Source organism: Chenopodium album, chromosome 25 (assembly GCF_948465745.1).
Source record: "Chenopodium album chromosome 25, dcCheAlbu1.1, whole genome shotgun sequence".
NCBI classification, from domain to species: domain Eukaryota; kingdom Viridiplantae; phylum Streptophyta; class Magnoliopsida; order Caryophyllales; family Amaranthaceae; genus Chenopodium; species Chenopodium album.
In genome coordinates this window covers 13,314,107-13,326,363 of record NC_137858.1, presented here as the reverse complement: position 1 = coordinate 13,326,363, position 12,257 = coordinate 13,314,107, and the positions used below count along the sequence as shown (strand labels likewise).

Here is a 12,257-nt window from a genome sequence, read left to right as displayed (position 1 = left end):
AAATGTTCAAAATTCACAATTGTTCAGATTTTTTAAACTAAATGTTCAAAAGTATAGGCGTGATGCATTGCGATTGTTCAAATTTTTTAACTAAATGTTCAAAATTTGCGATGTTCAGATGTTTGTACTACATGTTCAAAATTTGCAATTGTTCAGATTTTTATACAAAATGTTCAAAAGTATAGGTGTGGTGCACCTATTTCTAGGTGCACCTTAAAATTTGCGCCCGTTTCACTAAGCAACCCAATAACCCCTAGGGCACACCCAAGCATTCAATTTACATCAAGAATCAAGCAAACGGCCTGCTTGATGCGAGTATAGCAAGATAATGAAGAGATCAATTAAGCAAGGACATGCGAAAAATGCAAGGAAAGAAGAATAAAATCAAGAAGATCTTCCCCTTTTGTATATATTCTGATATCTTTGTAACCCTAGCTGTTCCTAGGTATAACCGTATAAATAGCAGAATTAGACATTGTAATAGCTTCATACACTCACTAATACATTAATACAAACAATATACTTCATTAATTCTCTCGGAACTGTGTCCTTTCTGATCAAGGAGCTTGTCCTTACTCAGTATTGTATCTTTAAACTCTCTCTTTTATATTAATATTGTTTGTTTATTGCTTTATTATTGTTCTTGGTTGTTGTGTTTAATGTTAAAGGTTTGGTTGTTATTACCCCTTAATCCGTAAGCAAATTCCTAGATCATCCCAACTAAGATTTGCCTAAACAATTTGGCGTCCATCGTGGGGCTGATAATGAATTAACCTGCCAAATCCACCAAAACCGAGACAATCACTATGACTAGACAACCAGTACCTTTCACCATAGCTGAAATCAATGAGGGAATGAACGCATTTCTTCAGACCCTAAACCAACATAAAAGCCAGATCGAAACGCTACTAGCCCAAAAAGTCCAAATCGAGGCCAAACTTACTAACCTAACCAAACAAAATGAGGCCCTCCGCAGCGAAATACAATTGGCTGCATCCAAAACAATCAATACCAGATTGAACACCGAAGACATATCCATGTAGCTTGATTTGATAGCAGCTGGGGAAAAAAGTTCTAACAACAGGGATGAATCCCTGGACGAAGGTTTTATTGATGCAGGTGCTTTTCAAAAAAGCAAGAAGGCAGGAACTGAGGAGGGAAAGATAAAAAAGGTGGTCAAAGAATACCTCAAGCCATTCGAAGCCAAGATCGCAAAAATCCCAAGAGTGCTAAAGCCCATGGAGAAAGAGGCTGCATATGGCTACATAGAGTCGCTCTTCTTAGAAGAGATCCCCATGGTGGAAGTACCAAAGAAGTTCAGTACGCCCAATATGTCCATGTATGATGGTATAACAAATCTAGATGAGCATGTGTCCCTCTACAAGCAGAAGATGATGACCAGTTCAATCCCTTGAGATATCAAAGAGGCCATCATGTGCAAAGTCTTTGAAGCCATGTTGTCAGGTCATCTGGTTCATTAATTTAGATAATGGGACTATTTGATCTTTTACAGGAATGGTAAACCTATTAAAGATCTAGTTCGCCAGCAGCAGAAAGATCGAGAAGCAATCTTCAGATCTGTACCGAGTCATGCAGAGGCATGGAGAACCCTTAAGAGATTATCTTAACAAGTTCAACAAGGAGAAGATCGATATACAAAAATGTGATACTCCTACAACTATCAAGGCATTTAGAAGGGGTTTGCTGGATCATAGCGAACTCTACAAGGAGTTAACCAAATATCCCTGCGCATTTTTTGAAGATATTCAAGCAAAAGCAATGGCACAAGTCAGATTTGAAGAGGACGTGTATGCGCGAAACACTCTTTTGCCAGATCGCTTGTCAAGAAGAAGCAACAACTTCTCTAGAAGGGATCATCGATTCAAGCCTTATCAGCGTTCCCGTTTTGAAGAAGGATCAGTCAATGTTGTAGAAGGAGGATTCAAAGATTGGAGGGAAGATCCAGAACTCCCACCTAAACTGCATGAATGTTGTTTCAATGTTAACTCTATAGGTGTGATTAGGAACTTGAAAAAGATGGGAGATACTGTTCAATGGCCCAGAAAGAGCGACAGATCAGGAGAAAAGAAAGATCCTTCAAGGTGGTGTGATTTCTATTTAGATATTGGCCACACGACCGATGAATGCGTCGCGCTCAGAAAGGAAGTTGCCTACTTATTGAAGAAGGGCTACTTCAAAGAACTCTTGACGGACATGTCTAAAGGCTCAGGAACAGAGAAAGAATCCAAGCAGGGTGGCCCCCAACCTCCTCCTCTAATAGTCAAGACCATATGTTTCGTATCAGGCAAGTCAGAAGTATGCGGTCTGACGTATTCAACAGCAAAGCGTCATGGAGGAAAGTAACATGGATCAACCCGAAAGGAAGGCGCAAGCAAAGTTAGATATCCCCATCACGTGTGAAGAAAGCGATGCGGTGGAAGGACATCATGACGGCCTAGTAATATCACTTATAGTAGCAAATTGCTTGATCAAAAGGATCCTAGTTGACAACGGAAGTTCAGCAAATATCATCATGCTCGATACTGTGAAACATATGAACATTGACGAGAAGAGTATCATCAATAAATCAACAATGTTGGTAGGATTCAGTGGGGAGACCAAGAAAACCATCGGAGAAATCACATTGGCTACCTATGAAAAAGGGATCAATCTACAAGTCAAGTTCCCGGTGATCGATACTTTGTCATCTTATAACATGATTTTGGGCAGACCATGGATACATGAAATGAAAGCCATCCCGTCCACATACCATTAAGTCATCAAGCTTCCTACAAAGTAGGGGATCCAAGAGATCAAGGTAGATCCGAAAGAAGCCAAAAAATGTTACAAGATAGCGTTAAAAGCAACATTGTCGAGAAAGGCTCAGCATAGCAACCAGAGGGTAAGTTGGGCTAGGAAAAACTCAGTATAGCAGAAGAGTAAGAAGCAACAGAGGTCCGAATGAACCCAAAACACCCAGATTAGAAAGTACAAATAGGATCAAAACTGAGTACAGATCTCCATCAGCAAACCTCTTACTTCTTTGAAGCAGAGAAAGACATGTTCGCATGGACACATGAAGATATGAAGGGAATCTCTCCAGATATAATCACACACAAGTTAAATGTAGATCCAAAACATGTGCTAGTGAAGCAGAAAAGAAGAAAGTCCGCGCCAAAGTCATTAATGAAAAAGTTCAAAATTTGCTCAAAACAAGAAAAATTAGGGAGGTAAAATACCCATAGTGGCTTGCCAACGTTGTAGTGGTCAAGAAGAAAGATGGAAAATGGAGAATATGCATCGAATTTACAGACATCAATAAGGTTTGCTCGAAAGACCCATTTCCATTACCCCACATCGATGCCATGGTAGATGCTACATCAGGACACAAGCTATCCTTCTTCATGGACGAATACAATGGGTATAATTAGATCCTCATGGACAAAGATGATCAAGAGAAAACCGCCTTCATCACCGATCAAGGAATCGACCTATTGCTACAAGGTGATGCCTTTAGGACTAAAGAATGCAGGAGCGACATATCAAAGGTTAGTAAACAAAATGTTCGTAGAGCAAATTGGAAGCACGATGGAAGTATACATAAGTATACATAGATGATATGGTGGTGAAGTCCAAGAATGCAACCGATAATGTCAAAGATCTCAAGGAAGCTTTCACCATCCTGAAACAGTACGACATGAAGCTAAATCCTGCAAAGTGCACGTTTGGAGTACAATCAGGAAAATTCTTGAAATACATGGTAACACATCAAGGAATAAAGGCCAGCCTGGATCAAGTCAAAGCTATCCTAGACTTAGTGTAATACCCCTCATGATTGCTTTAAAAGAGTTTGATATACTACTCATATCAACAAGATGCATCTTCCTTTTAGGGAGCCCATATTATAAGAATACTCCATAGTTAAGCGTGCTTGGCTGGGAGTAATCTTGGGATGGGTGACCTCCTGGGAAGTTTTCTCGGGGTGCGCATGAGTGAGGACAAAATGCGCCGGAAGGACTCGTGTTGGTTTGTGGGGACAGTTGTTGGCCCTTGATGCGCATTTCGTGACAATAGGCCCCTCTTTAATCTGTTTGGGGTCGGGGTGTTACAAATGGTATCAGAGCAACCTTGCGACCGCGTGCTGACCGTGGATAATTAATCCTATGTCAGTCGTCTAGCGGGGGAGAATTCTGGGGCCATATGGCCATAGCCAGACTGGATGTAACACTTTGGCTACCCAGTTGCCATTAGGCGTAATACTGGAGTCCCTAGCTTTCCAGGCGCAACGGGGGCGTTGCCGTTCTCAAGTGGGAGTGTATGTAATACCCCTCATGATTGCTTTAAAAGAGTTTGATATACTACTCATATCAACAAGATGCATCTTCCTTTTAGGGAGCCCATATTCTAAGAATACTCCATAGTTAAACGTGCTTGGCTGGGAGTAATCTTGGGATAGGTGACCTCCAGGGAAGTTTTCTCGGGGTACGCATGAGTAAGGACAAAATGCGCCGGAAGGACTCGTGTTGGTTTGTGGGGACAGTTGTTGGCCCTTGATGCGCATTTCGTGACAATAGGCCCCTCCCTAATCTATTTGGGGTCGGGGTGTTACACTTAGAACGGCCAAAGTCAAAGAAAATATATGGAGCCTTACAGGTCTTTAGAGGTCTTCTACGACGTAGTGAAGAAAAATAAAGAATTCAAATGGGAGCAAGAACATGAGGAGGCATTTCGGAAGTTGAAGGAATACTTAGTCAATCCTTTAATACTCTCCAAACCAAACGAGGGAAAGCCAATCCAGCTATATCTTGCAGTATCAGAAGATACAATCGGTGCTGTCCTCACCGAGGAAGAAGAAAAGGAGTAGTTTCCAATTTACTACGTAAGTAAAATCTTACTCAGTGCGGAAACCAGGTACGCTTCTTTAGAGAAAGTCATCTTAGCCTTAGTCACTGCTTCAATTAAGCTACGTCCATACTTTGAAAGCCATTCTATACATGTGCGCACAAATTATCCCATTAAGGCTATCATGAGAAAGCCAGAAATGTCAGGAAGGATGGAAAAGTGGGCACTCCATCTCAACAAGTACGACATTTAGTATGAACTTAGAATCGCAATCAAGTCACAAGCCTTTGCAGACGTAGTCGATTTCAGTCCAGCTCTTGAACAAGAAGCGCAAAAAGAAGTGCTGGCCCTACAGGAACCTAACGTCGAACAAATATGAAGACTCCATACAAATGGAGCAGCAAATATACGAGGCGTAGGCTTGGGGATAGAGCTCACATCCCCCCAAGGAGACAAAATCGCACGGGCAGTAAGGTGTAACTTCAAGGCAACCAATAATAAAGCTGAGTACGAAGCATTAATAACAGAGCTGACCATTGCCAAAGATATGAAGATAAGACACTTAGAAGTGATCTCTGATTCCTTACTCACTGTAAATTAAATCAACGGTAAGTCCGCAGCAAAAGACACCAAGAGGATAACATACCTAGGGATAACCAAGAAACTCATCAAAAAATTCAAGGAATTCAAGATCGCACCAGTACCCAGAAATATGAACACCGAAGCCGACGCTTTAGCAAACCTTGGGTCAAACATTAACCCTGTTGAGTTCGGAGTTATACCACTAGTACACGTCTTATCTCCATCTATAGAGAAAGAGTCAACCATGAACGTTTACGAAATACAGACAGATCCCGTTGAAGAAGAAAACAGTTGGACAAAACCTCTCAAAGATTTCCTCACAAACAAAGTAATACTAAAAGGGAGGACCGTAGCTCACGCACTTGCCATGAAGGCATCCAAGTATTGTCTAATCAGCAACGTGCTCTTCAAGACAACAGGTTCATTCCTACGGTGCTTAGAGAATCAAGAAGCGCAACAAGTCTTACAATCATTACACAGTGCAGAATGTGGAAATCATTCAAGAGGAAGGAATCTAGCTAACAAGGCCCTCATAATGGGGTAGTATGAGAAAGTATGAGAAAAGATGTTGTGGAGTTCTCAAAGAAGTGCCTAGCATGCCGAAAGCACGCACCATTGACTCATCAACCATCTGAAGAGTTACATCCAATATTGACACCTTGGCCATTCATGAATTGGGGAATGGATATAGTAAAACTGCCCACTTTGTTAGGGCAAAACTACTTCTCCAAATGAATAGAAGCTGAAGCATACAAAGACATCAAAGACAAACACGTCATCTCATTCATCAAAAGGAATTCTAAGCAGATCAGAAATCATCACAGACAATGGGTCCTGTTTAGGGTAAAAATTACCCCTCATACGTGGTCCAATCCCATGAGGACATGTGGCCAGATTAATGGGTGACACGTGTCCCAATAGGAAGATGATAGGCATAATCAACAAGAGAGCACCTGAAAATTAAGGAATGACATAAGAGCAAAAAGGCCTCCTAACATCAGAAGGCCCAAACTCCTAGGAATGCCGCCAAACGGCGCCCCCAGAGGACACATGTCCTCCACTGATTGAGCAGCCAATCAATGGCCCCAAAATCTAGGTCACTTACCCTAAGGGGCACAATTCCCCACCCCTATAGATACCTCAATCATTGATGATGGGAGGGGTGGATGGTGACATATCCTTACAAAGAGCACTAAAAGCTCCAACTTCTCTCTACTTTCTCTCTCTAAATTTATTTCGTTTCCGGTCACTAACTTGATCGTCGGAGGCGAATCTCCGATCACCGGAGATTCGTTGTTTTGAAGGTGTCCGAGTCCCGTTGCCAGTCAGAGCGTGACCAGTATCCCGAGGGATTCCAAAAAAAACCCCGAAACAGGTCCCCATTAGTAAAAAGACCAGGAAATTCTGCAAGGAATGGAACGTATCCTTTATCACATCCACACCAAGATATCCACAAGCGAACGGACAAGCACAGTCAAGCAACAAGGTCCTAATCAGCAATATGAAGAAAACACTAGAGGTTGCTAAAGGAAATGGGTAGATGAACTACGTAACATACTGTGGGCAGACATAACAACTCAAAAAGGTGCAACAGAACATACTTCGTTTTCACTAGTATACGGGTGTGAAGCAGTAATCCCTACAGAAGTAGAAGTCCCTACTGCAAGATATGGACTAATGGCTGAAGACAGAAACCAAGCTGAGTTGGTACACAACTTAGATACCGTGGAAAACCTCAGAGAAGATGTAAGCCTACCAACAAGAAGTAGCAAGGAGCTTCAACAAGAATGTAAGAGCAAAAGTTTTCAAGATAGGAGATTGGGTCCTTAGAAAAGTGTACGAGAATGTAAGAGAAGTGAATATAGGAAAACTAGCACCCAATTGGGAAGGACCATACGTGTAATCCCCTGTAATTTTGTGAAATTAAAAATTACATTTTATTGTAATTATGAGAATATTTTTTTATAAATATGTATTTGTATAAATTATTTTTATATAAATTAAGCAATTATTTATGTACATTTAAAGAGAAATACTCAAAGGAGAAAAATTTAATTTTACTAATCTATTTGTACTAACTATTCTTATGTCCTAAAACCTATTAATGAGCCCAAGTAAGAATCCTAGTCCTACTAGGATTAAGAAAACCATTAACAACATTAAAGCCTTTAAAGTTTAAACCAATTCATTAACTCCCCACTAAAACCCACAAAAATTTCTTCTAAATACTACTATTACTACTACTACCTATGGATTCACAAACAGTAGTATAAAAAAAAAAAAAACAAAAAAAACAAACAAACAAATTCTCCTTGCTTCCCATGTACATTCAAGTACACTTGGAACAAAAAAAAAGGGTTTTCGCTGTTCCGCCACCACGACCACCGCTGCACTTGCCGCCCGAAACCACCACCACCGTCTAGCCGCCGTCGCACCTACTGCCAGCCGAGAGGACTTAATAGAAGGTGATTTCTAGTTTATAAAGTTGTAACACCCCCGATTTACTAGCTAATAATAAACAATAGATAAAAGAAAAATAAACAACCTTTAAATAAAATCGCGGAAGCATACACCTAAATCGGAGGTATTACCGCCACACTCGACAACTTGTCAAGTGTTAAGGCTTACAAAATCCCAATAATTACAACCCAATAAACTAGGTGAGCTATTTATACAACTTTATAAACTCATTATAGCATACTAATCGATCACTGGAGCTCCTTTAGCTACGATCACTTGATCAACCTGCTAACACAGTCTTGTCTGCTCACCATTAAGGACAAATTCCAAAATAGATCGTCGCAGGGCCACCATAAGAAAAAGACATGGCCGCAAACACAAGTAGCACAACAACACACACGTCAGCAAAAGCTGAGTAATCACCACATATCAGAATACAAAGAATAATTGAATAATCTATATTACTAGCTCAATTAAATAATGTATTTCGAAACTACATTACACATTGTACTCTGAAAAATAATCTTTATCAACTCAACCTCGAATAATAATACAACCCTTCACTCAATTAACTCGATCATAACCAATAAGTGTGCCACGCTCTTTGTTTTATACCTAGCCTTGGACAAGGGTAATTCGAATAACAAACCAACAAGTATAAAAACTTGAATACTTCCAATAACCAGAAAACACCTTGAACCAGACCACATACGGGCCAATTCCCACTATAGGGGACCATAGAAAAATAAATAATAAAGATTGTACCTCATTCTTAACTCATGATCATTATCTCCTTACCAACATGCCAAGGACTAAGGTCTATAACGCCGAGCCTCAAACCAAGAACAAAATAATAATTTCTCAACCTTTTGATCTCATACTTGATCAAATAATCTTTCACAAACTAACTGATGATATCTCAATAATGGCACAAGTACCCAAATAATATAACAATTTGAACTCTGTTCAATCATAGTATATCTCGACTCTTATAGGACAATAAAACTAATACCCAAATATAATTAACTCACAACCCAAAAATTATACTCTGCATTAATAACCCTAAAACCTCAATAAAACAATACTCCCTATAGCAACAACATTAAAACCCTAGAAATAATACAATCAATCAATGCGACATTTAAATCATACAATACCACACACTAACCACATACATATAAATCATGATCACATATAATTCACAAATAATAAAATTTACATATAACAATACGAAGTACAATCAATACTAACAATTTATAATCAAACAAAATCAAGAAATAAGATTCGTGTGATTACCTTCCGAAAAATAATACTCCAAGAATTATCAGTAAGGTCACGCATACAATAACACTCACTGCACACACATATTGCTTTATAAGCTTTTGCTAATGCAAAAGCATATAAAACGAAATCATGAAGTCAAAGCACATCAAAGGAAATTAAATTTCCACAAGTAATTGAGGTGTTGTGCGTGAATGAGAGGTTCGTGGAAGCAATTTGCAAAGATAAGGGTTTTAATAAGGGTCACGGCTGCACTGACCTTTCATAAAACTTATTAGGGTTAATATAGTTTATATACGCTTAGAAATTAAGAGTCGTATTTAAAAAAATAGAGTTTTAATTTTTTTTCGAACTCTAAAATAAAAATATGAGATTAGGAAAGTTTTTTAATAAATAAAAAATAAACTATATATAAAATCATAAAATATTCGGGTATTACAAAAGTGGCATACCAATTTATTTACTCAAGGTACGTACGAGTTACGAACCCTTGCCTTTAGATGCATGTTCAGGGATGTATCGAGAACCTAGTATCATGTATAGAGAAGACTGGGCTAAATTGATTGGTTATACATTATGATTTCCGTATATTGTGTATGAGACATGTTTGAGATATAAGTATATCTACGATTGTGGGTGATATATAAGTGATTATCTTATCAATTGGATATGTTATGATTAATTAAAGATTATGGATTCTTGGTTGTCTATAAGTGGAATTAATTTTGATAATGATTCCATGAGATTAATTTTTAATACTCTTTCATAAATTAATTATGATTGAGTAGAGGGAGTTTGTTAAAGTCTTTTAAGACGAGGTTATGATTTGAAGTGCCCTATGCACTTAAGGTGTTTATACACATAGGTAGTTAAAGGATTCAATACTAAATATTGTTTGCCACTAATAAATCGCGAATTGAATTGGACATCTGGATTGCTTGGAATAATGTGATATTTGATTGATTGTATTGTTTTGCATATGAGTCATTACCAAGTCTAAACTTGTAAATCACGTAAAGTGCAAGATGGATGAGCAATAAAACTCTAGCTTTGTGCACATCAAGGGTACACGGGTATTAGCCGTGCACTTTTCTCGAGGCCGTCTGATCTACGAGTCTCTTATTTCAAATATTTTTTCAAAACAAGGAGTTAGGTGAGATCTCATACTAACTACGGTCACGGGGTTGCGCCCGTGGTCGTTGGATATTTATTGATGTTTCCGAAAGGAGGCATGAGGTTTTTTATTTTTATTTTTTTTTTTTATTTTTTTTTTTATTGATGTTCCAAATGGAGCATGGGTTGGACAACCTTGTCTATTGCTTAATCCAATGAAATAAATAAAATGAGTTGGCTACTATTAACTAGTAAAGTCTTAATAAAATTGATAGTTGAGTCGTGTGTTGAGTCTATAATTTAATGATGCATGATGATTGATTATTAGTAGCATGTTAGGGATTTCTTATTTTATTTTGCAGCTTGTATGTACTCAGCTTTGCTGATTGCGTGCTTTTGTGTGTGTCTTTCTTTAGTCATGGCCTTCGCCTTTCAATGACCATATGACAATCCAATTTTTACACTTGTAACATTGGGAGCAGATTAACCACAGGTTCTTACACATGCAGCTTTCGCATCAAGGTTGTGGGGTTTTGAGTGGAGTATTGGTTACTTTGCATAATTTAATTTGCTACTTACCCTTGAATTTATTTAAACTCGTTTTCATTTTATCCTATTTCTTCTAGTTTGGATTTTGACTAAGGGCCTTAACGGTTCCAAGTTGTAAGACTTTATTTGGTTTTGCTTATTGGTTTTGAAACTTATTTGTAACTAAATTAATTTTTCCGCTGCTAATTTCTGATGTAGCCTTAACGTTTGAACACGTGGCGGTAGCACGTCAGTAATTCTCTTGGATTTTGTTCGAGGTACTTACGGGTTTAAATAGATAATTATTGGGGTGTTACAATACGAGATTACCAAAGTGGTAGGCAACGGAGCATACAGAGTAAGGAATGCAGAAAGGAAGGATGTTCAACGGAGCTAGAACGCAGCGCACCTAAAGCTTTATCATTGCTAAGGTATGTGAAAGTTCAAGTACTGGGAGCAGAGAAAGGAATGCAATCACTACTTTTACATATTTTATACTATCAGAAAGGAACTTCCAAACACAATTCAGTAAAGGCCACCCCTAACCCTACTCTGTTTTGCAAGGACAGCAGCACAATACAAAACACAACAAAGCGCAAAGATCTTTCCAGCAAAACAAGGAACACACAAAGCGTAAACCATGTAAGCAACGCTACATCCCAATTTTAATACAACTTGGATACATAGAAAAACAGCATGAACAACATAGTATAACAAATAGCATATTACTTAGTTGCATAAAGCAACAAAACAGACACCGGCTGCAACAAGGCAGCAAAAAGACAAACAAAAACACCTACTGCACTTAGGCAGCAACAAAGCTAATTCTCTCCAGTCTTGCCATCAAGAACCTTTTCTTCCTCGAGAACAACCTTTACATCCTCGTTCACAGGAGAGTTGACCTCTTCATCAACATAAGTCAACAACAGTGAACCAGGAGCAGCAACTCCTTCAGGAAAAGAAGACTCAAAGGCAACAGTCCCATGCCTCATGCTTGCCCTGCTGATACTCCACCTCCATTATTTCCAGGCGAGCATTCCTAAAAGTAATAGCTTGCCATGTCAAAAGATTCGTTCGCAGCAGCCTTCAAAGTACCTTTCAACTCGTCAAGCTCAGCACGACATTCAGTCCTTTCACCCTTCAAAGCTTTGGAAGCTGCCTTAGAAGCCGCCTTAATACTTATCAATAAGAGCATCACGCTCCTTCATAGCGTCAAAGGTCCTTGTAAAACACCTTACTCAACACGCCCAAGTATGATTGCAGACTTTGGATAAACAAAAAACCACATCAGTAAAGATCAAGTAATCCTTTATCATTGTTTTATAATTTTTTTTTTGGAGTATACCATACCGGGAAGAACTTCCTCAGAAAGGTTAGCAAAAGTCTGTGTGGATTGGCGCTTCTTAAAGGAGGGGAACAACAGATTTTCTGCATAGGGAGCCAAAGTCTCA

The 12,257-nt window shown here is 38.9% G+C and overlaps 1 protein-coding gene across 1 annotated transcript; it reads left to right on the top strand.

Moving 5' to 3' along the window:
- Window positions 1–2,365: 2,365 nt before the first annotated feature.
- LOC145613728 (uncharacterized) lies at window positions 2,366–2,776 on the top strand. Its single transcript, XM_081668796.1, has one exon. It carries the CDS (start codon window positions 2,366–2,368, stop codon window positions 2,774–2,776), a length of 411 nt encoding a protein of 136 aa, XP_081524922.1.
- Window positions 2,777–12,257: the final 9,481 nt, after the last annotated feature.

Coding starts and splice junctions, on each gene's coding strand:
- LOC145613728 (XM_081668796.1), top strand. CDS start 2,366: ATGGATCAACCCGAAAGGAAGGCGCAAGCAAAGTTAGATATCCCCATC.